Source organism: Puma concolor, chromosome C2 (genome assembly GCF_028749965.1).
Source record: "Puma concolor isolate L17-30 chromosome C2, mPumCon1.1.hap2, whole genome shotgun sequence".
In the NCBI taxonomy this organism is placed as follows: Eukaryota; Metazoa; Chordata; class Mammalia; order Carnivora; family Felidae; genus Puma; species Puma concolor.
Genome location: NC_141675.1, coordinates 93,288,029 through 93,310,393, shown reverse-complemented (window position 1 = coordinate 93,310,393; position 22,365 = coordinate 93,288,029). Strand labels below are relative to the sequence as shown.

Genomic DNA, 22,365 nt, shown 5'->3' with positions numbered 1-22,365 from the left:
ATCTTTTAAAAGCAACTAGAGAGAAGAAATTACCTTAAGAAGGAATAATAATTAGGCTGACAAAAGATTTCCAATCACTAGAAATATAAGTCACAGTCTATGGGACAATAGCTTCAAAGAACTGAAGGAAAATAACTGTCAATTGAACTAATTCAATTGAACAATTCCTTCCCTTTTCATTTCTTAAGTCAATGGAGAGATGTATGCTAGCAGAAGAGACACTTGGACAGGACTAGTTGGGATTAGCAAAGACCAACAGTATCTGGGAAGATAGAGAGTTAGGAAACTGTACCCAAGTTTGCTAAATGTGAAGTGGAAGAGAAGAAGACCCAGATATAAGGCTCCAGAAGCTTTTGACTTTATATTTCTAGCCCCAAGTTGTCAGTCTTAGTGCCAAAGGATTAGATAGAATTATTTATGGAGCATGTTAAGTGAATTCTGGGTATATAACACAGTAATTAACACAGAAGTCTCTGGATTAAGACTACTTAGATAGATAGAGATCAGGTGCATTCAGGGTGGTATGGCCATAGACTGGGTTAAGTCTAGGATCCAATCCTAACTCTGCTTTTTTTGCACTGAGTGAATTTGATCAAGGTAGTTTACTTCTCCATGTCTTAGTTTCTCCAGTTATGTCTCAGTTTAAAAAAGATTAAATAAGAAAAGACATACAAGGCATTTGGCATAGTATCTAACACAGAGTAGGTAGTTAATAAAGCCTAGCTATTAGTAACAGTTTTGACTACAGTACTATAATTTGATCATGTAGTTTGAAGGACTGATCTTTAATATGACTAAAGAAAAACTAAAATATCGGAAACACATACTCTGACATCTACTGAGCAGCCCACAGTCCATGATGGATTTCCCAGTACTTGATTTTGGCACAGAAGATGAACCAGTGAAGATTTCCCAACACCTGTAAAAGATTTAAGAACTCTAGTCATGTAAGAGACATGCTGAAATATCCATTATGACAAAAGTAAGACTGAGCATATGCAGTAATAATGATAGGTAAAGTATGGTTGGCTGAAGGGTGGTCATACCATACCAACCACTTAATAAGCTTTATTGATACAGAGAAGATGGTTAAAGACAGTGGTTCTCTCAAACTGTGCTTGAATATTGTGACAGGGATTCACCATTTCACAATTTCATATTTAGACCCTCTAGTTCTCCTATATAGTGATTTTTAAAAGGCAGTCAACAACCTGGCTCAGACTTGACCCTTTGGGAAAATAGAACTACTCTATTCCCTCTTCTACATCATGGTCCTTTACCTTAAGGCAGAACTTTATTTTCTTGTAGACCCACTGGGTTCAAGATAATGTAGTTATTAATGCTAGAACTAGCATTTGGAGATCTAGATGAAGAAGAAAGAGAATGAGTTCTTCTGTATACCTGTATGTAGAGTCACTCATTCAATTAACAGCATTTTGGGATGCCACTGTAACAAGCATAGCTGGTGAATCTTTATGTAACACTAGTTGTAGCAAAAATTTAGACCACCTGTTTGTGGGCATTCCTGTGTATGAACCTATTAATTATGTTTATTTTTTATTATAAAGAGTTATATTTACAGACAATCTGGAATGAATTTTAAAAAAGGAAAAATGGCCTGAAGAGCCCTATAAGCAACATGTAGGTTTATTTAATACCATTAGCAGGGGGTTTCTAAAAGTAGGTTGTTATTGTGAATATATACATGGTAAACTTAAAGACAATACCCGCCTTTGTTTACATAGCTGGTTTGGTCTGAAATATTCTCCCCATCCTGCCCATTCATTTTCGCTCCCAAATTGGCCTGGTGAATTAATCTTTCAAGACTCAGCATCTTTCTAGTTACAAAGTTTTCTTGAACTACACAGAGGTAGAACTAAGCACACTATCCACCATCCTCTGGGTCTCCTGTGTGCCCTGTACATTTTTCTACAAAGCACTTAAAAAACACCTTATTACACTTCTTTGTTTATAGTTTTTATTCACTCAGTTTAAGTTCTTTGAGGGTTGGGACTAGGTTTTACACATTGTTTTCATCTCCAGTCTCCAGAACAGTGCCTTAATTAATATTTATTTAGGGGCTAAATTTTTCCATGTTATTACAGAATCTTCATAAACATTAAAAAATATTATTTATTTTTGAGAGAGCGCAAGGGCAGGGAGAGGGGAACAGAGGATCCGAAGCGGGCTCTGCGTTGACAGACTGCTAGCCAGCCAGATGTGGGGCTTAAACTCAAGAACCTTGAGATCATGACTTGAGCTGAAGTCGGATGGTCAACTGATTGAGCCAACCAGGTATCCCTTCAGAAACATTTTTAATGTCTCCATAGTAGTTCAGAGAGTAGACATAACAATTTACTTAACCATTCCCTCATTATTAGATATGTTTTGAACTTTTCACTATGCTAAGAAAAGACTTGTTTAAATTTTTGTTTCAAATTAAAATGATTTCCATAGTATACCCTTCCAGAAGTGAAATGAACATTTAAAGTTCTTGATATATGTTGACAACTTTCATCTGGTTACTCTGCCACCAGCCATACATATAAGCCTGTAGATCCTGTTGCACCTCAAGAGTATGTATGTTGTTGCTTTTTCATCTATGTTAATTTGATAAAAAAAAAAAAAAGTGACATCTTGCTTTAGTCTGCATTTCTTTACCTTCTGGTAAAGATATCCATTACAATCTTTGTTAATCAGTTGTCTTTCCTCTCTTACGAAATTATCTGTTGATGTTCTCTGCCCATTTATCTAATGGGTTTAGGGTTATCAATTTACATAACCTCTTTATATATTAGCTGTCTTATGCAGTTGAATCAAACATTTTCTCAGGTTTCCTTTTAATTCTTTTTATTTTTTTCAACACAGACTTTTAGATTTTTGAGTACCCAAATTTGGCTCTGTCTTTGTATTTACTGCACTGCATTTGACATCTGTGACCTTTAGGGCATATTGTTGATTGGTGTTTCCATGTAGGTTGTCTATGTTGGAGACATATATCTACACGCTTGGTTACCAGCCTGATGCAAGGTTTGAGTTTCTAGTTAAGCTTAACTGTGTCAGCAAACATCTCTATGCAGTTAATATTGTATAGCTCTCCATGAATTAACTGTTTTGGGTGGGAAGAGTTGACTAACCCTGGATAGATTGTCAGCAGTAAGAACTACTGAAGTGCCAAGAAAATTGGCTGACTATTCATTTCTTTAAGAATTTTGGGAGGTACTAATTCTATGCTTTTACCATTAGAATCGAATTAGATCAAAAGAATGCCCTTGATTTGCTTAGGGGAAAAAGTCCAATATAATTAAATAAATGCCAGTTCCAAATATAGTTGCTGGTAATGTGTTAAGCCTATCTCTTATCTCTGAAAGAACAAAGAGGAAAAACGTATGTGTGTATTAGTGAGACTTTCAGGATTCCTAACTAAATTATCAACTATCTCTAGGGGATATAAAACAAATCTCTACATTTCAAGTCATTCTTTTATATGTTTGTGAAATCCTCAACATTTCACAGGGGAAATAATACTTTATTCAAAAATAAACTTTGAAGTCTGAATACAAAGGCAGATGAAGTGTAAAAAGCATACCCTTACCTGTTATTAAATCAGTGTTAAAAGGGAAATGACAAAAAGGCAATAACCGATTTTGCATACATAGCCTAATGTCCGTGAATGTGTGACAAGATCAATCAAGTGGGCATGACTGTGTCTTCTGTTTTACAACCAGGCTATCAGGAAAAAGAAAAGCTTACTAATTGCCTGATCATTTTTCCACATTGAATGCAGCAGCCAATTCAACCCTGTTATGTAATGCATCGATTTCACAGTTACAGCCTCAGCACTTACTATAGTGCCTGCTATGTAGCAGGTACTTAAGTATTTTTGTGAAAAAGAAAAAAACCGACTAATTCCAACAATATGGAACATCAAGCGTTGCTTAGATGTGATAGAAAAGTGAATTAAAAATGAGGGAGAAAGCCCACTTTATACATCATGAACCACATTAGCTCTGAATTTGTCTCAAATTCTACTTGGTTATACTCTTGCCAAGTCCCATTAGACCATTATTACTAGCTGAGTGACTTCATTAACTTCAGCATCACTTCAAGCTAAAGAACTGGAGTTGATAACTTGGATTATATGAAAAGAATTTCATAATGCAACTTTCTTAAGGGGATATTAAATAATGCTATCTATAAAACATTTTGGAATGCAAATAATCTTCAGGCAATGTGGAAACATTCTTAACTTCCTCCTCTCCACCACAACTGTTTACAGTCTGTAAGGCTAGTTTTCAAGTTGTTTAGGGTGTATCCTCTCCATGGTATATCTTCCATGCATTTTGCATAATGTCTTTGCTTACAGCACACATTCAGAGGTCAACTCCAGAAAAGGACATCCACGAAATGCAAGGTTAGCATTTATTCCAAGTTCTTAATGAGCACAGGGCTGGAAGTTATGGTAAGAAAGAGAATGGTAGTGAGGTGAGAGGGGGAAATGCAGACCTCACTTCTAGTTCTCAAAAGTCCAAGGTGTCAAAAGAAGAATTTTAACACTAGGATTAAATTGAGCTCAGCATTAAATCCTAGCTGTTTCATAATATAGCCTTATCTTAATTGCTCTTTTTCTTACAACCTAGTACATAATAGGTTTTCAATTAGGATTAAAGAGAACAAAGAAATCAAGAAGCCCAGCTGAGAGTAAAACAGGACTAAAACAGGACTACAACCCAATATTTCATTTCATAACATGACTTAGTGTTTAAGTGCGTAGACTCTGGGTTCAAACAGCTTCTGTCATTTATCTCTCCTCTTCACTTGTCTCATCTGTAAAAGGGGGTTAATAGGGCTGGTCTCAGATTAAATGAGTTAATATCTGTAAAGCAGTTGGAACAGTGTCATTTTTCTTAGCGCATGTTTGAATTCCGTAATGAACAAAATCTCTTGAAGGCACGATCCCAGCTTCTGTATCTTTCTTACAGCGCCCAATACAATACTCAATGTCTGCATATCTCTTAAAACAAAGGAATCGGCAATACAAGCTAGGATGCGGTCGCCCGGGAGACCGGCTTGGAAAGCTGCGAAGGCGGAGAAAGGTCGGGGCTCCGCGCCCCCCACCTGCAACGCCACCTTCGTCAGAGCAAAGTCCTCTGGGAAGTGTAGTTTTTAGACCTTGAGAGGGCTTTCAGCCACGGTCAGAGCCAGTTCGTTGGAGAAGCGGGGGAGTAGCGAAGGAAGAGGGTTATCAGATAACTCAACAGTGTCAGGAACTCTAGAGGTGGATTAAGCCGCTCACCTGAGTCTCCCAATACCAGTACCTTCACCCGATCCAGGGACGCCATCTTGCCACAGCCCGGAGTTAACGCCTGTTCCGGGATGGTAGACCAACCAGAGCTGGGTATGGAAGAGAGAGTCTTCAATTTCATTGGCTAATCGGGGGTGTGCCTGTCTTGATCGGAGGCCTCACTGTGCTGATTGGCCGGTACGGTTAAAAGTGGTGGGTGGGTTCCAAAGCTGGTCGCAGGAATAAGGAATTGTCTTTGTCGCACTAGTGGCGTGGCTCGTTTAAGCCGGTAGTTGAGGCGCTGAGGGAAGCTGTAGTGGGAGTGTTCGAAGATTCGTTTTGGTAAACCTTGCTCCCTGTTCCTTGTTCTCGATTCCCTCGTCCGGCGTCGCATTTCAGGGTTTCTCCCCCTTTTCTCTCCTTTCTCCTTAGCTACCCGCATCCCCTTAGCTATTCCCTTGACGTGGTCCTCCAAAGAACCATTGACCCCGGAGCGGCCCGTGTGCGACCTCGGGTAGGACGGGCTTGGCTGCGCCGAGTGTGGCCCCAGGACTCACCTGGCACAGTCCGAGGGAATTTAGGGGCTCGGGGGCTCTCAGCGGGGAGAAGTGAACATTACAGAACCGAGCTCAGAACCGAGCTCGTGGAGGGCAGCCGGTTGCAGTTTTTGCGGTGATTATGCCGCTTTATGTACGAAGGTATGGAAAGTGCCATGGAAGATGGTAACTGAAAAAAAGCACAGACGTATAGGATCCATGGTTTTCTAAAACCGGAATAGTGGTACGCTGAAATAATCTAATTGGATTCCCACATCCGCTCCTTTCTCCTTTGTTTTACATCCTGTAGCATAACCTTTTAAAACAGCGAATTTCAATCCTGTCACCGCCTGCTTAAAACCATTTGAGGTTGAAGGAGAGGGTTCTCAGTAGTCTTTCTACTCTGGAAGCAGCAGTGGAGGAAGTGAATTGGGGGAAGCTGGCAGGGTGGGCATTTTGAACACGTGTTTAGGAGACTTCCTGGAAGTTTTATGAAAGTGCTAGACTAGCTGTGCTGGGTGCTAGAAAGTGGTGAACAAGATAAAGGCCCTGGTCTCAGAGACGGACATGAAGACAGTACAGATCTATTTACTGCGAGAAGTAAAGGGGAAGCGCTGTGTGTGAAAGGGGAACATTTAAGCTACTCGGGGGAATCTGGGAATGTCTCCCTGAGAAACGTCATTTTATATGTGAAAGATGATTAGGAGAAGGGAGTTGAGCTTAGCTTTGTGGGCAGAATGAACAGTATGTGCAAAGGCCTGGAAGTGGAGAAAGCATGTGTGGCTTATGGAATTGGAATTGAGAGAATGCCAGTGTGGCTGGGGATGAGGCTGACAAGGGTCAACAGTGCAGAGAAGGGATGCATTTCAACTTTGTTTCTCCAACTCTGTGCCTGGCTAAATGTATGATGAGAATACATTGTTCAAAGACCAAACCAACTTGCCCTTGGGGGTCTGGACTGTGTTAGGGAGGTAGGTGAGGCTGGGAGGTGACTGATGGACTGTGAGGCTAAAAAAGAAGAAACAGGTTGGTGCCGAAAGGTCACACATTCAAAAGTCTCCAGAGGCCAGCCAAGCTCCTTCCCTGTTTAAAACCATCAACTGTTCTTCAGCTTCAGGTTATTGTTTCCCTGTGGGAACATGATCTCACTTTTTTCCTCAGATATTTCCAACCTTCAAGCTTAAAGTTGAAATTTATGTGAAATTTCACGATTTTTCAGTGTTGATGACTAATTCAGAAAATCTTCAAAACGTTCTTTGGGTCAAACAATGTGACAGAGGCTGCCAGTTTGAGACCTCTGACTTAAGTAACATGGTAAATCCAAAGACTGGGTAGGAGATTCAGCTTAAGTGGGGAAGAAGAAATGATAGAGGAGAGAACAAAATGTCAGGAAGGATGATTTTAGAATGTAGAGATTTTGCATAAGCTGGAACAGCATGACTTCTTTCCTGAGCCCCAGTTTCATTTGTTCAGCTACCTGCTGGACATCTTCACAGAATATTCTGTGGTATATCGTCAAAGACAAGCATCTAAAAGTGAATGCCTCATTTCTTCCATACCTGTTCCTCTTTCAGGTGTTAACTCATTTTTCTTAGTAGTAGTGTTCTCTTCCTAGCTACACTGGCTCAAAGCACATAACTATATGTCATTATTTAATAATATTAAGCATGTTGTTTAATGGGTGCAGTGTTTCAGTTTTACAAGATGCAAAGAGTTATGGAGATGGGGGGTGGGGATAGTCGTGCCACAGTATGAATATATTTAATACCACTGAACTGTATACTTCAAAATGGTTAATTGCTAAATTTTGTGTTATGTGTATTTTACCACAATAAAAAGTGTTGTCAAACAAACAAACAAACCCAAATAGCTATTTAAAATTTTCCCACTCTGTAACTCATTTCCAATAAATTATCAGATTCTTTTAATTTTGTTTTTGTAGTAAGTTTCATTCATCCTGTCCTTTCTTCCTTAGTTTAGGCTTGGTTACCATGGCTCTTAATAGCTTTGCAGTGGCTCCATCTTCAATACTTATGGCCGTTTCTCATATTGGTACAAGAGTCTCTTTTCTAAATAGAGGGTATTATTATCAATGCCTGTATTTAATGGCACTTTTCTGTTTTTAGCCCTGAAAGCAGAACACTTTACATGAATTATCTCAGGTAATCTGTACTTCAAATCTACGAGGAGGGTGCTATCAATCATTTATAGATGAGGAAACAGAATTTTCTAACGTCACCGGTAGGAAATGGTGGAGCCGGGATTCTAAACCAAAACTATTGTACTGCAGAGTCCCTCGTGTCACTCCCTGCTTAAATCTGTAGGGCCCACTAAGGTGTTTCAGGCAAAGGAGACAGGCAAAATGATAATGTGTACTGGGGGGACATGTAGTAGCCACTCACCAAATTTGTCAGGAACAGTGGTCAGAGACTTTGTGTGTTGGAACACAGAATAAATAACAGGTTATAGCAGAATAAATAAAATAACACTATGCCTAACCTGGCTTTCCCAGACCAGCTGAAACAAAATATCTGGGAATGGGGCCCAGGATGGGTGTTTTTAAATGCTCCCCAGATGATTCTGCTTTACAGCCAGGGTTGAGAACCATTGGTCTAGAATATGGAGCTTATGGAGTGGGAGGTCAGGGAGGGCAATATAACAGTAGGAAATAATACTGGAAAAGTAATTTATTTTGACATTTATCTGCCATTTTTCGTTTGTTAGATATTTTAGAGGCCGTATGTTATGTTTTGCCAACTGTTGAGCGTGTAAAACAAAGCAGACAAAAAACTGGGGTCAAATTGGAAAGGAGAACAAAATGCATCTGGTAGTATGCTATGATACTACTTTTGTGTTCAACTCAGGTACTTGCTCAGCATCCTTCAGCCTTGGGATGACAGGAATGTTTTAGGGCTACAATAGATTTGGATCTAGGTCCTGCTTTGTCTCTTTTATATAGTCATTCCTGCCTGATTATTTACAATCTGAAATACTGTAACTGACTTTCCTTTTATCTTTCCTTTATTACACATAGGGCATTATATTTCCCCCCCAAAATATGTGTATAGATTGGTTGTTTAGGAATACCTTGATAGTATAGTACTGTGGATATAAAGACATTTCTTCTAAAAAAGGTATTAAATCTGATTCTGTTGATAACCACTGATTATAAACAAAAGGTTCAATCGAAACTAATATTAATAAAAGAATGTGATTCTCTATTGAAAGAGTTCAATAGCCTCTTAAAAATTTCCCTATAGTGTAGGGAAATGTTGACATAGTCTTTGTGGATAGCCTGGCTGTCGTGTATTGATTTAATGATTAAACCAACATGGGAGCTACCCTTATCAACAAGTGTTTCCTAATACACATATTGCTTCACATTCTTATTTATTCACCACAATAACCTCACTGAGGTAATTAATATCCTTATTTCTCAGAGAGTAAAATGTGGCTTGAAGTTGTTTTAAGGAATTTGCTCAGGATCACACAGCTACTAAAACTCAGGCTAACTGAATTCCAATGCACAGGCTTTTTAACAGCCACGTGAAAATCTAGCCCATGCCAGTGTGGGCTTGTAGAAGATAGCCTTATGGGTCATGACATGAGAACTGGGTACTTCGTCCTGCAAGAAGGGATCCAGTATTTAAAGATATCTTGAGTTGTTTTTGTTTTTGTTTTGTTTTTTTTGACTGTTTACTCAACTGATCATCAGATTTAACTTTGCAAGGTTGGTAAAGCTATCTGGATCCAAGTGTTAATTTCTTTCAGATTTATAACAGTAATTTTGCCAAACACCCATCTGGTGATTACTTATGTGTTTATTGGTTTATTGTGATTTTATTGTGAAAGCATGACTATGTAAAACCTCCTAGAATAGATTTTGGTAGGAAAATTTTTCTCAAGAAAAGAAATAAAGACACTTTAAGGATATGCTGATAGATTTTTCAGGGGTTTCCCAGTATTCCCAAAGATTATAGCATTAAGAATAGTGAGGCTTCATTTATCTTTTTTGTTTCTTTTTCTGAAATAAAGTGGGCTTGATATAATACAACATTGCTATTGGTAATAAGTTTCTTTTTAGAATCAAGCACAGTAGATCATGAAAATGACCATTTAAGGGGCGCCTGGGTGGCGCAGTCGGTTAAGCGTCCGACTTCGGCCAGGTCACGATCTCGCGGTCCGTGAGTTCCAGCCCCGCGTCAGGCTCTGGGCTGATGGCTCGGAGCCTGGAGCCTGTTTCGGATTCTGTGTCTCCCTCTCTCTCTGCCCCTCCCCCATTCATGCTCTGTCTCTCTCTGTCCCAAAAATAAATAAACGTTGGAAAAAAAAAAAAAAAAAAAGAAAATGACCATTTAAGGAATATGTGAAGCTTTTAAAGTATAATCTGTGTACTGTAAAGGAAAATCTTGTTTTCTGTTAAATGCTTAGGCTTTATAAGTCTTTTTCTTAATTTTTTTTTTTTAACATTTATTTATTTTTGAGACAGAGAGAGACAGAGCATGAATGGGGGAGGGTCAGAGAGAGAGGGTGACACAGAATCTGAAACAGGCTCCAGGCGGTGAGCTGTCAGCACAGAGCCCGACACAGGGCTCGAACTCAGACCGCGAGATCATGACATGAGCCAAAGTCAGATGCTTAACAGACTGAGCCACCCAGGCGCCCCTATAAGTCTTAAAACAATGTCTCAGATACCTTTGTGGCACTTCAAAGGGTGGTAACTACCAGCTCCCTATTGGGTTGATAATTCTAGATTTAAAATGATTACTATGTCCTTCTGATCCCTTTTTTTTTTTTTTTTCTGAATTTGGTTTATTTAAAGTTGAAGTTTGCTGCTAAAGATGGCAGACCCAGATGTCCTCACCGAGGTTCCTGCAGCATTGAAGAGGCTAGCCAAGTACGTGATCCGGGGGTTTTATGGCATTGAGCATGCTTTGGCCTTGGACATCTTGATCCGGAACCCCTGTGTGAAAGAGGAGGATATGTTGGAGCTGCTCAAGTTTGATCGGAAGCAACTTCGATCAGTTTTGAATAATTTAAAGGGAGATAAGTTCATCAAATGCAGAATGAGGGTAGAGACTGCTGCAGATGGGAAAACCACTCGCCATAACTACTACTTTATTAATTATCGTACTCTTGTTAACGTGGTAAAATATAAATTGGACCACATGAGAAGGAGGATTGAAACTGATGAGAGAGATTCCACCAACCGGGCTTCCTTCAAATGTCCTGTCTGTAGTAGTACTTTTACGGACTTAGAAGCTAATCAGCTCTTTGATCCTATGACAGGTGAGATTTTTTTTCCAATTTATGAATCTTTCTTTTAAGTAATTTTAAAAAATAAACTATTTCTTAAATTGGTTTATCTAATTTTTTAAAAAAGCTTATTTATTTATTTTGAGAGAGGGAGAGAGAGCATGCATGCAAACTGGGGAAGGGCAGAGAGAGAGGAAGAGAGAGAAATCCAAGCAGGGTCTGTGCTGAGAGTGTGGAGCCCGATGTGGAGCTGGGGCCCTAGGTGGAGCTCAATCCCATGAACTGTGAGATGACCTGAGCTGAAACCAAGAGTCAGATGCCTAACCAACTGAGCCACCAGGCGTCCCTGGTTTAATTTTTGAACCAATTATGCATATCATTATAAAATTGAACGGATTCGTAAGTCCGTGTATGGTCATTCTTAGTCTTACTTTCTTGTTTGACTGTCATACTACTTTTAGAAGCTTGCCTTTTTCATTCACAAGGAAGTGTCCTCTATCACCCATGGCCCTCCTACCTCTGCTCCCACCCTCAACCCCTTATTTGCAGCTGTAGCCTAATCTGAAGGGTTGGCTTCTCTACCACTTTGAAGCCATTCTGACCTCTTTGACCTCTTCCTTCAACATTTATTTGAATGTCTACTTGTATCAGTCACTGCCAGAAAGTTATAATACAATGTACCTAAATGCTTTGTTAGTGGAAGTACAAAGTTCTATTAGGAGTGTTTAACTAGGGCCTCTAATCTGCATTTGGGGAAGGCCTCCGGAAGAAGTACTGGCTGAGACCTAAAAGATCAGCGTCAGCCAGATGAAATAAGAGGGGCACCTTTTGCAGGTTTATTAGTGGAAGAGAATTGTCAACATGATCTGTAATTTGCTTCATCTAATTAAATGCTTTAGGTTTTAAGGATTTTTCTTATCAACACAGGATTGTAAAACATGCATTTTCTAAAAACACAATATGCCTAGTGTTAACATCAGGAACTTAAATTTTTTTTAATGTTTATTTATTTTTGAGAGAGAGAGAGACACCACGACTGGGGGAGAGGCAGAGGGAGAGAGGGAGACACAGAATCTGAAACAGGCTCCAGGCTCTGGGCCATCAGCACAGAGCCTGATGTGGAGCTCAAACTCTGAACAGTGAGATCATGACCTGAGCCGAAGTCAGACGCTTAACCGACTGAGCCACCCAAGTGCCCCAACATCAGAAACTTTAAAGTGCTGGGTTGTATAGTAATTTTGTCTTGTTGTCATTTGTAAACTGGAAAAGAGTGTACAGTTTTGGTAATTATTCGGTGGATTAACTTTGTATTATTTTCTAGAGGCAAAAATCTATAGAGAGAGCCAATGCTGGTAAGTTAGATTGTCCCCTTGTTATGGTAGAATTCAGGAGTATAGGGTACTTTTTAGTTCATAGATCTGCCTTTTAAAAAACTATCTGAAAAATGTAAACTTTCACACATGAAATGTTCTATTGCAAAAAAAAAGATTTATGTATGTTTAATTTTCTAATTTTTGTATATGTTATGTATTGTCTATTTAAGAGAATTTTGCAATTATTTTTTAATGAGAAATAATCCAAATATCAATTAAGATTATTAACCTAAAGAACTAGAAATAGCCGGTGATTTTTCTTATTTATTGTGAAGCAGTCATTTTAGATGAAAAGTAATTTAAAGAAGTCACATTTGTATTAAATGTTTAATTTGTCAGAGCCTGCTTACCTTGAAAGGGCTTAACTAGGAAGAGATCTTGGTTGTAAGAAAATTTCAACCACCCTGAATATAAGAATTGCTTGAGTGTGCTATAGAGGAATGTTATAAAATGTATCTGGAGCTCTTTCAGAATAGACTAGAAAATTCTCATCATTTTTTCCATTCGCTCTAGCAGATTTCTTAAAGGAGCTCTGGGTTTTGGTTTTGTGATTCTCGGCAGATATTGGTGTTACAGTGGTTGTCTTTGTCACTCTTGACTACAGTAGTAGGTGTAATCCAGTTCCTCAGAGAGGGTAATCTAAAGTAATGTGCTTCTACATTTATTCATATGATACTTATTTAATTTCATGAGACTTTCTAAAGGGAAGTATTTCCACTACTTATAAATCAGTATGTAGGAGATTGATCTATAATGCTCTTTGTATTTCACTTAGGGTTAGTGTCTGAATGAAACTAGTTGTCAGCAATAGTTGGACTGTGTGGGAGATGGCCTAATATCAAAATATAGTCAAGATTATTTGAATCAAGGATATTGAGTCACTGATCAGACAGTACAGTCAACTTAATTGCCATTTATGTCTCCCTAGTGAAGGTGTCTTAAGGTATCATGGTTGAAAAATTTTAGTCATTGGGGAACTTCATTCTGAAAATATACCTGCTTTTTGATTATAATTTGGTTTTTCATGTAGACTTTGCCTCTAAGGAGAGAATGTGCTGATTGGGTGATATTAGGCCCCAGTTTTTGTGTCAGTTCTGGTGTTTTGTTTTTTCACTATTAATGCCTTGACATCATCCCTTGGTTATACATTCCTTTGAGAAATCTTGGTCTCTTTTTCTCTTTGCTTCCTTCCTCTGTTTTATTCATGCCCCACCCCCATTTTAAAGAAGATGGGAAATAAACATTTGGTATGTGTATCAGAGGAGAAGGAGGGAACTTTTTCTATTGTAATATTTATGCTCTCTTTAAATTGATAGAATTATAGTTTTCATTCAAGCCCAGTCTTGTACAAAGCTATTCTATTTCTTCCAGGTTGTTATTGGAGATTGAGGATATTTCTGAGTAAATGATGGGGGAATCTGATAGGCATTTGTCTCCATTTCCATCTCAACAATTATTAGGTTGAACTGTGGTTTATATCAGTAATTAGGGGGCATTCAGGAATTAGATTTGAAGCTTTCTAGACTTAATTATTTCCATGAAAAAAGTTTTTAACTCAAGTGTATGGGCAGCTCCCTGCCACTGGACAAAGGATAATGACTCCTAGATGAGCATCCAGAAGTTCTAGGCTCAGGAAATTCTGAATTCAGCAAGAATTGTTTTACCATTGTTTATTCACATAAGCCAGTGATCTTTTTGCTTCAGTTCGTAGCCTTTCTTACCCCATTTCTCTTTTCCCTAAAGATTCTAGGTTCTTCCCATACTTCCCATTTAGATTTTGCCATTAGTATTCTTGGGTTGAACTCTCCCCAAATGTTTGATGCTTGGTCTGTGTGAGATCTCTGCTCCCAGTTCCTTGTGCAGAGCTCCTAAAACTCTTATAATTTCCTAAGTGATAAGAGCACAAATAGCATCTTTTATTCTAATATTTGGCTTTTGACCCCTGTTTCTGACACAGGGCTCCTGAAACCCATGTGATTTCCTGGGTAATAAGAGTGTCTTTTGTCTTAATGAGGTCACTCTGGGTGGGTCCTGGATGGCTCCTGGATGAGGGCTGGTCACAGACCAAGCTAAGACCAAGCTTGGAATTTTCAGCCCCACCCCCTATTCTCTTGAGAAGGGAGAAGGGCTGAAAATGGAGTCGATGAGTGATCATCCATGCATGAGGAAGCTTCCATAAAAATCTCAGTAGTATGGGATTCAGGGATCTTTCAGGTTAGTGAACATGTGGAGGTGCAGGGAGAGTGATGCACTCCGAGAGGACAGGGAAGCCTGGTACGCTTTGCTAAATAGTTGGCCCTACACATCTTTTCCATCTGGATATTCATCTGTATCCTTTATCATATCCTTTAATAAGCTGGTAAACATAAGTAAGTATATCCCTGAATTCTGTGTGCCGCTCTAGCAAATTAACTGAATCCAAGGAGGAGCTTGTTCGTTGGAACTTTCTATCTATAGCTGGTTGGTCAGAAGCACCCATGGTAACTTGGGCTTGTGACTGTCATCTGAAGTTGGGGTGAGGGGACAGTCTTGTAGGACTAAGCCCTCAGCCTGTGGGTTCTGATGCTCTCTCCAGGTAGCCATAACTGAGTTGGATGTTAGGACATCCAGCTGGTGTCACAGGGAATTACTTGGGGTAAAACCTCCACACATTTGGGGACCAGAAGTGTCAGAAGTGAAGTGTTGTGTGTGGCTAGTAAAGGAGACACACAGGGAAGAAATACACAGTAGGGAAGAACTGGGCTTCTTGCTACATGGAAAGAAAAAAGGCTAAGGTTTTTCCGTTACAGTATGTATAGATACTTTATTTCATTAAAATGGAATGGCTTAGCCTTTGCCCATTAGTCTCTGGTTTCAGAAGCTTATTCAGGCAAAACCAGCTGTTTTAGTGAAATATGGGAATTTTATGTAATCAAAACAAAGACCGTATGACATGAAATCCCTCAAATCAGCAAAATAGCATCTTTTAGATTTAGCAAGCTTTCTGGCCATGTAGGTAGATTTAGTATTTCTGTTTCTACTTTAGTAGTCTCAACCATGGGTGATTTAGCTAATGGCACTTTTTTTTTAAAGTTTATTTATTTTAAGAGAGAGAGGGTACATGCTCACGCACAGTGGAGGGGCAGAGAGTGAGGGAGAGAGAGAATCCCAAGCAGGCTCTGCACCTGTCAGTGTAGGGCTACATCTCACAAACCGTGAGATCACGACCTGAGCCAAAATCAAGGGTCATACGCGTAACCAACTGTGCCACCCAGGCACCTCAGTTAATGGCCCTTCTAAGTTAACGTCAGCAACAAGCTTCCCCAAAAGGAAGGGGAAGATTTATTCTCCTTTAAGATTCGATGATATGGAAGTAGTTTTATATTTTGCATTTAAAAATTAATGCAGCCATAATGCCAGAGAAAATTTTGAAGAGAAAAAAAATTACCTGCAAACCACTATCCTTTTGCATATGACCTATAATTATAATGGTAACCAAGAATAGTTTGTAATCTCTTGGTTCCTTAATGTACCAAACTCTCCTGTTTCTATCTAGTGTTCAAAATATGCTTTACTAGGTGTGATTTTTCCCCCCTCATTTTACTTTCCACCCCTTTTGGGCACTTCGTTTTTATCTATATTTTGTTAATATAGATATGATGCTTTGAACACTTTTATGTATATAGCATTTTAATGTTTAAGTTTTCCTTGAGAAGAATTCTCAGTAGTGGGAATAGTGAGTGAAAGCATATAGTTTTTATACTTCTTTTTAAAACATTTTTTTAATGTTTATTTTTGAGAGAGAGAGCAGGGAGGGGCAGAGAGAGAGGGAGACACAAAATCTGAAGCAGGCTCCAGACTCTGACTCTCAGCACAGAGCCCAATGTGGGACTCAAACCCACTAACCGTGAGATCATGCATGACCTGAGCAGAAATCAAGAGGCAAATGCTTAACTGACTAAGCCACCCAGGCGCCCCTAGTTTTTGTATTTCTTTAAAGGCATATATGGCACTGTAGTTTTGTCGGGGATCAGTAGGAGGTAAATTAAAAACAAAATTTTTTAATGTTTATTTATTTTTGGGAGAGAGAGAGAGAGAGAGAACGCACAAGCAGGGGAAGGGCAGACAGAGAGAGAGAGAGAGAGAGAGAGAGAGGCAGACGGTCCAAAGTGGGCTCTGTGCAATGGCAGACACCCTGATACAGGGCTTGAACTAATGAACCGAGAGATCATGGCCTGAGCTGAAGTTGGATGCTTAACTGACTGAGCCACCTAGGCGCCCCAAGGAGATAAATTAAGTGTTTGAATTAGAAATAGTTTGGAAGCCCCTATTACTGAATTTACCTAGAGACTGAGAATCACATTTTATTTATTTATTTTTTTATTATTAAAAAAAAATTTTTTTTTTACATTTATTTATTTTTGAGAGGTCACAAGTGGGGAAGGGCAGAGAGAGAAGGAGACACAGAATCCGAAGCATGCTCCAGGCTCTGAGCTGTCAGCACAAGAGCCCGACGTGGGGCTCGAACTCACGGACTGTGAGATCATGACCTGAGCCGAAGTTGGACGCTCAACCAACTGAGCCACCCAGGCACCCCGAGAATCACATTTTAAATAAACTTTTGAATAAATTAAAAAAAGAATCTTATAACTATGTATATAATACGTTTTTAGAAATAGGAATTTAGAGATTAATTTTTCTGGCTCAACTCATCTAATGATGTGTGTGTGGGTACACTTACACATGCCTGTGCTGTACTCTAGGGTTTGGAGGATCTTACCAAGTAATAAATCTGGGGCTGTATAGATTTCTAGGATGTTGTAGGTTGAGTATCAGGAAAGAATATTCAGCTTGTTTCGTGTGGCTCCATAAAAATAGAGATACATTAGTATTAATAGTATTAGAAGAGACGGATTAGTGTTAAAGGAGTCTTTAATAACTAACTGTAAAAGAAAATAAGTGTCTGGTAAATAACTCTTAAAAACAGCTACAGTGTTCCACTGTCTCTGGTCACTTGGAATATCAAGTAAACTCCATATCTATTTGGGATCTTCATATATAAATTTGGGGTTAAATCATGAGTCCTTTCTTGCCTTGTGACTGCAGGTAAAGCTTTTTGGTTTATAAACAGATCAGTTTCTTGATCCCCATATCATTAAAATTCCTCAATTTCCTTAACCAATATTTTGCAACTGTTAGGGTCCTGTATTTGTGAGACTCCTTAAGACTTGTTAATGATGTTTATATTCATACAGCAGGCTACTTTTTCCTGTCCTTACCTCTTTCTACTTAGGACAGGAGATGTCTTATAAGCAGTATTTTCAATTCCTGAAATGCTAATAACACAACCACACACACACACAAATATTTCTAGGATTATTTGACTCATTTGCTGATTTGGAATCTTGCCCAGGACAGTTTCATTAGAAAAGCATACTGGAAAGCTCAGAAGTGTGGATTTGTTTTGGGTAAGGGGAGGCAATTATTAAGTTAAAAAATAAAAGCAATTTACAGAAAGTTACAAAAAGATAGTAAAGAAACAAGTGTCTTCTCTCTTTTACCCTTCTCACCTCTTCAAAACCTTTAGGTCTGATTAAAAAAAAAATTATGTTGCTTTGATCATGAGGATTTGAGGGCTTTTTTCTTAAATGAAACTTTTGGTGAGTTGTATCCTTTTTGTATTTTGATGCTGATTATGTGGAAGCTAATTTGTGAAAAGTTGCACTTTAGTTTGATGCTGGCATATAATATCCTATTGATTATGGTCTTTCAAAGAATTGTGTCAAAACCACAGATTTTTTTGCCTGCTCACTGCATGTTGAGATGGATTCGATTTAAGCCTAATTTAGATAATTTATTGCAGACTTTAGTATTTATGTAAGTACTATACTTCAATTTGCTGTTTTCCCTCCCAGGCATAGTATATTTTTTCCCCTTCATAGTGAGTTCCAGAATCTGAGAATATTGTATGATTATACCAAATCTACAAGTGCCCGTTTATGGAAGGACAGAAGCCAGTTTCATTGATAAGTTGAGTTACAGAGTGTGGGGTTTTACTAGATGCATCACAAATATGTTTGAGATCTTCTGAATTAAAAAATTTGTTACAATTGCTTTTTTTTTTCTTCTGCATGCAAAGCAGTGAGTATTTTACAGCGTTAATACATGTTCTGCAGTGAATTGTTAAAGGATAGTTTTTTAAGTACCTTTTTATTAAAGGTCAAATAATTATAGGAAATATATAACTGTTCTTGTTATGTCTGTTGCTATTTTATAATAGCAGTTCCTTTTTCCATACATTCCCCCTTGCCCAATTAAACTGAAGAAATTTGCTTTATGAAATAAAGTTTAGAAATTAGAATAAAAGGTGATTTTTGAGACTAGCATTTTAATGCATTTGCCTCTGAATATTTTGAGTTATAAAAGTTATAACAAAGGACTTGATGCTTTCAAAGAATAACCCAAGAGTGTGTGACTTTTGCATATTAGTTAAGAGGGAGTTGAGTGTTTTGGAGGATTAAAAATAACATTTGTTTCCTTTCTTCTAAAAATATATAACTAATATGTTAATGTAAACATATTAAGGATCCGAATGGTAGAAAAATATGTCAAATAAAATGGCACATCTAGGTTTTCCACTCTGTGCGCTTCCACTCGACCCAGTCCCCACTCACACCACCTTTCATTGTGTTAACAACTATTGTTTTGTGGTTACCCTTCCAGTTCTCCCTCACACCCCAACCCCACCTGACTGCCTCAACCCCTTTTGAAATGTAAGAAAGCAAAGTGATTCTTTTTTTTTTAAGTGATTAAGTATGTTGTTGTTTTAACAGCTTATGGTTAATAAATATTGGTCAACTTCTGATAGTATTGTCAGGGTTTTTTAAGATACTTATTACATTGGGTCCTTTTGCAAAATTAGTGTGTTCAGTTGCCATGTCACTTTCATAAGTTTTGTTTAGTTTTTTTAAGCAATGGCTATAAAACAGTAAAATGACAATGTTTTAGGATTCCAGAGTCTTGAGTTCTAGTCTTGGGTTATGTTAATAATTATTCGCTTGGGTGAATCCTATAATCATTCTAGGCCTTTTTTTTTAGCATGTGGAAAATGGTAAGTTCAGTCTTTTCTATACCATATATGGTTGAGAAACCTCTCAACTCTAATTTCAGAGCACCCTTTGGTTTGGAGAATAGTTGATATTTAAAACAAAATTTTTTTTAATGTTTATTTTTGAGAGAGAGAGAGAGACAGACAGAACGCAAGTTGGGGAGGGGCAGAGAGAGAGGGAGACACAGAATCCGAAGCAGGCTCCAGGTTCCGAGCTGTCAGCACAGAGCCTGACATGGGGACTCGAACTCATCAACCGTGAGTTCGTGACCTGAACCTAAGTTGGACATTCCACCGACTGAGCCACCCAGGTGCCCCGAATAGTTGATATTTTAAAGTATATAGAGGCTAGGGTTTTATCATTTCTTTTAGAGGATAATGTTGGTCACTTTGGGTTAATTTGAAAGCCCTTGGTTAAGAATTGAAACTATTGGTTATAGTAGTGTTCATGTAGAAAATATGCTTTGTTTATGCTATCTTCAGAAACACTTTATGGCATAATGGAGAATAATATTTACATTTTTTGTCAGTTTTATTTTCCCAAGCTTCCAGTTCACTCCCTTTCCCCATGTATATGTAATCCATAAAATATTCAGTGGGAAGGGAAACTGCCCAAATATGCTTCCTAGGGTATATGGTGGTTGGATTCTTACATTGTGGTAAAATTAATCCCATATGTTAGTGATATGTCTTGAAGTTTTGTAGTTTCCTCTTTATCTCACTAGTTACTTGGTTTTAACATGGAACTGTTAATTGCCCCTTATTTTATTTTATTTTTTTCCTGGAAGTTTTTTGAGTGAGAAAGGAGTTTATTTAGTTTTTTCACAGGATTGTCCAGAAAAGTTATCTTAGCCATTATCTCTTAGATTTCGCACCATTCTTAGTCTTCTTGCTTTCATTCTTGCTGCCCATTTGGACTGATTGTCATAGTAGCCAGCGACCCTTCTTAAAAAGCATATTAGACTCTATCACTCTTCTGTTCACAACCCTCCAAAGGCTTCTCCCCTCATTCAGAAAAGTCACAGTCCTTAACACAACTTACTTGCCTTTTTCATGCTATTTTCTCTTGCCAAATATCTGCATGACTGGCTGGCTCCGTTACATGTTTCAAACCTCATCTCACTTGCTGTATCAGAGGGGCCTTCCTCAAGTTTCATATGTAATAGAGCATACCCCTTTCCATTGCCCTCCTTTATCTTTATCCTCTTTTCTTGCTTTTTCTTTATTATACTTACCAACACCATGTTATTTATTATTATTTTTTTGTCTTGACTAATTTCTCACTAGAATGTGAGCTCTACAAAAGCAGCTTCCTAGACTTAGGAAGGCCAAAAGGTAGGAAATCTTTTGGACATCGGTCCCACTGTGCTGGGGTGAGGGCTGTGCACAGCAAATACCTGATCTCTGTTTCCTTGGCTAGCCTTGAGGATTTGCAACATGACTTGCAACATGACTAGCCACTTGAGGGCTGCAACATGACTCCTGCTTCAGTGCTGCAGCACCTGTGCTATATCAAAGCAATTGGACTTTAAAAAAATTTTTTAATAGAAAAATGGCTGAATAATATTCCATTTGCAATTAATACTATGGCAAATCGGGGCGCCTGGGTGGCTCAGTCGGTTAAGCGGCCGACTTCGGCTCAGGTCATGATCTCGCAGTCCGTGAGTTCGAGCCCCGCGTCGGGCTCTGTGCTGACAGCTCAGAGCCTGGAGCCTGTTTCAGATTCTGTGTCTCCCTCTCTCTGACCCTCCCCCGTTCATGCTCTGTCTCTCTCTGTCTCAAAAAAAATAAATAAATGTTAAAAAAAAAATTAAAAAAAAAATACTATGGCAAATCTTTGACAGTGAATTCTGGGCATTAAACTGATGATGTATACCAGAATGAAGAAGGAAAAAACATAATCCTAAATAATGTCTAATTGTTTAGGGATTTGACTCATATCTTCTGCCCTTTTCCTCAATTATGATACATTTCTAAAACATTTTCTTTTTTTCAGACTAAGGAAGATAAACATTTTTTTCACTTTGGTTTTATTTGTATTTACTGTACCCTTAGTTGAATACTCACATAATTAAAATAAGTATGATGTTTGCTAAAATGAGTAATGTGTTGGAAGCAGTTAAGTGGAAGACATTGGCCAGCATAATAAATTTTCTCCTGTGTTGAGCAAAAGAAAAACATTGTTTGAATTTTGTTGAACTTTATTGTTTGTTTGTTTGTTTTTTTCCTTTTGTTTCCAGCCCTTCTCTCCCCTCCCTAACCCTTTCCCCTGCCCTCAATTCATATTTGTTTTTACATTTTGTTATTTTGGGAGAAAGTTAAAATGATATAAACCACTTCTTTCCCTTCTTCCTCCTCCTCCCTCTCATGCCCACAGTTAGGTCTCCATTTCTTTTCTCATTTTGGGGTGATAACTTCATTAGAAGAGCCCTGAGTCATAGAATTGAGTCATTCATGTACTACAAAATAGACAACCCTAAAATATAGTTTTGAAATATCTATTTGTAAAAGACCTTTTCCTCCCTACTTTCGATTCCTTTTAGTTATCTACAACTGGATGTGTTTTGATTCTCTGGTGAAGCTGATGCATTAAGACTCAGCTGAGTAGGGGCACCTGGGTGGTTCAGTCTGGTTAAGTGTCTGACTTCAGCTCTGGTCATGATCCCACTGCTCGTGAGTTCAAGCCCCGAATGGGACTCTGGGCTCTAATTCTGTGTGTAGGGCTGTCTCTGCCCACCCCTGCTCGCGCTCTGTCTCTCTCTCAAAAATAAACATTAAAAAAAAGAAAAAAAAGAAAAGAAGAAAAAAGACTTAGCTGAGTAAGTGCTT

The 22,365-nt window shown here is 38.5% G+C and overlaps 2 protein-coding genes across 7 annotated transcripts in view; one reads left to right on the top strand and one right to left on the bottom strand.

Moving 5' to 3' along the window:
* Positions 1 to 5,441, bottom strand: part of RABL3 (RAB, member of RAS oncogene family like 3) — a 38,112-nt gene extending 32,671 nt beyond the window's left edge. The window contains exons 1-2 of the mRNA XM_025912941.2: positions 5,297 to 5,441; positions 828 to 919 (exon numbers count right to left, since the gene is read on the bottom strand). Of these exons, the coding sequence (XP_025768726.2) occupies positions 828 to 919; positions 5,297 to 5,426 (222 nt within the window). The 5' untranslated portion in view covers positions 5,427 to 5,441. The remainder of the gene's footprint in view (positions 1 to 827; positions 920 to 5,296) is intronic.
* GTF2E1 (general transcription factor IIE subunit 1) overlaps positions 5,376 to 22,365 on the top strand; it is a 37,245-nt gene continuing 20,255 nt past the window's right edge. The window contains exons 1-2 of one of the 6 annotated variants that reach the window (XM_086675323.1): positions 5,376 to 5,398; positions 10,643 to 11,109. In XM_086675323.1, the coding sequence (XP_086531449.1) occupies positions 10,662 to 11,109 (448 nt within the window). In that variant the 5' untranslated portion in view covers positions 5,376 to 5,398; positions 10,643 to 10,661. The other 5 variants (XM_086675321.1, XM_025913352.2, XM_086675320.1 and 2 more) reach the window with 5 other exon arrangements.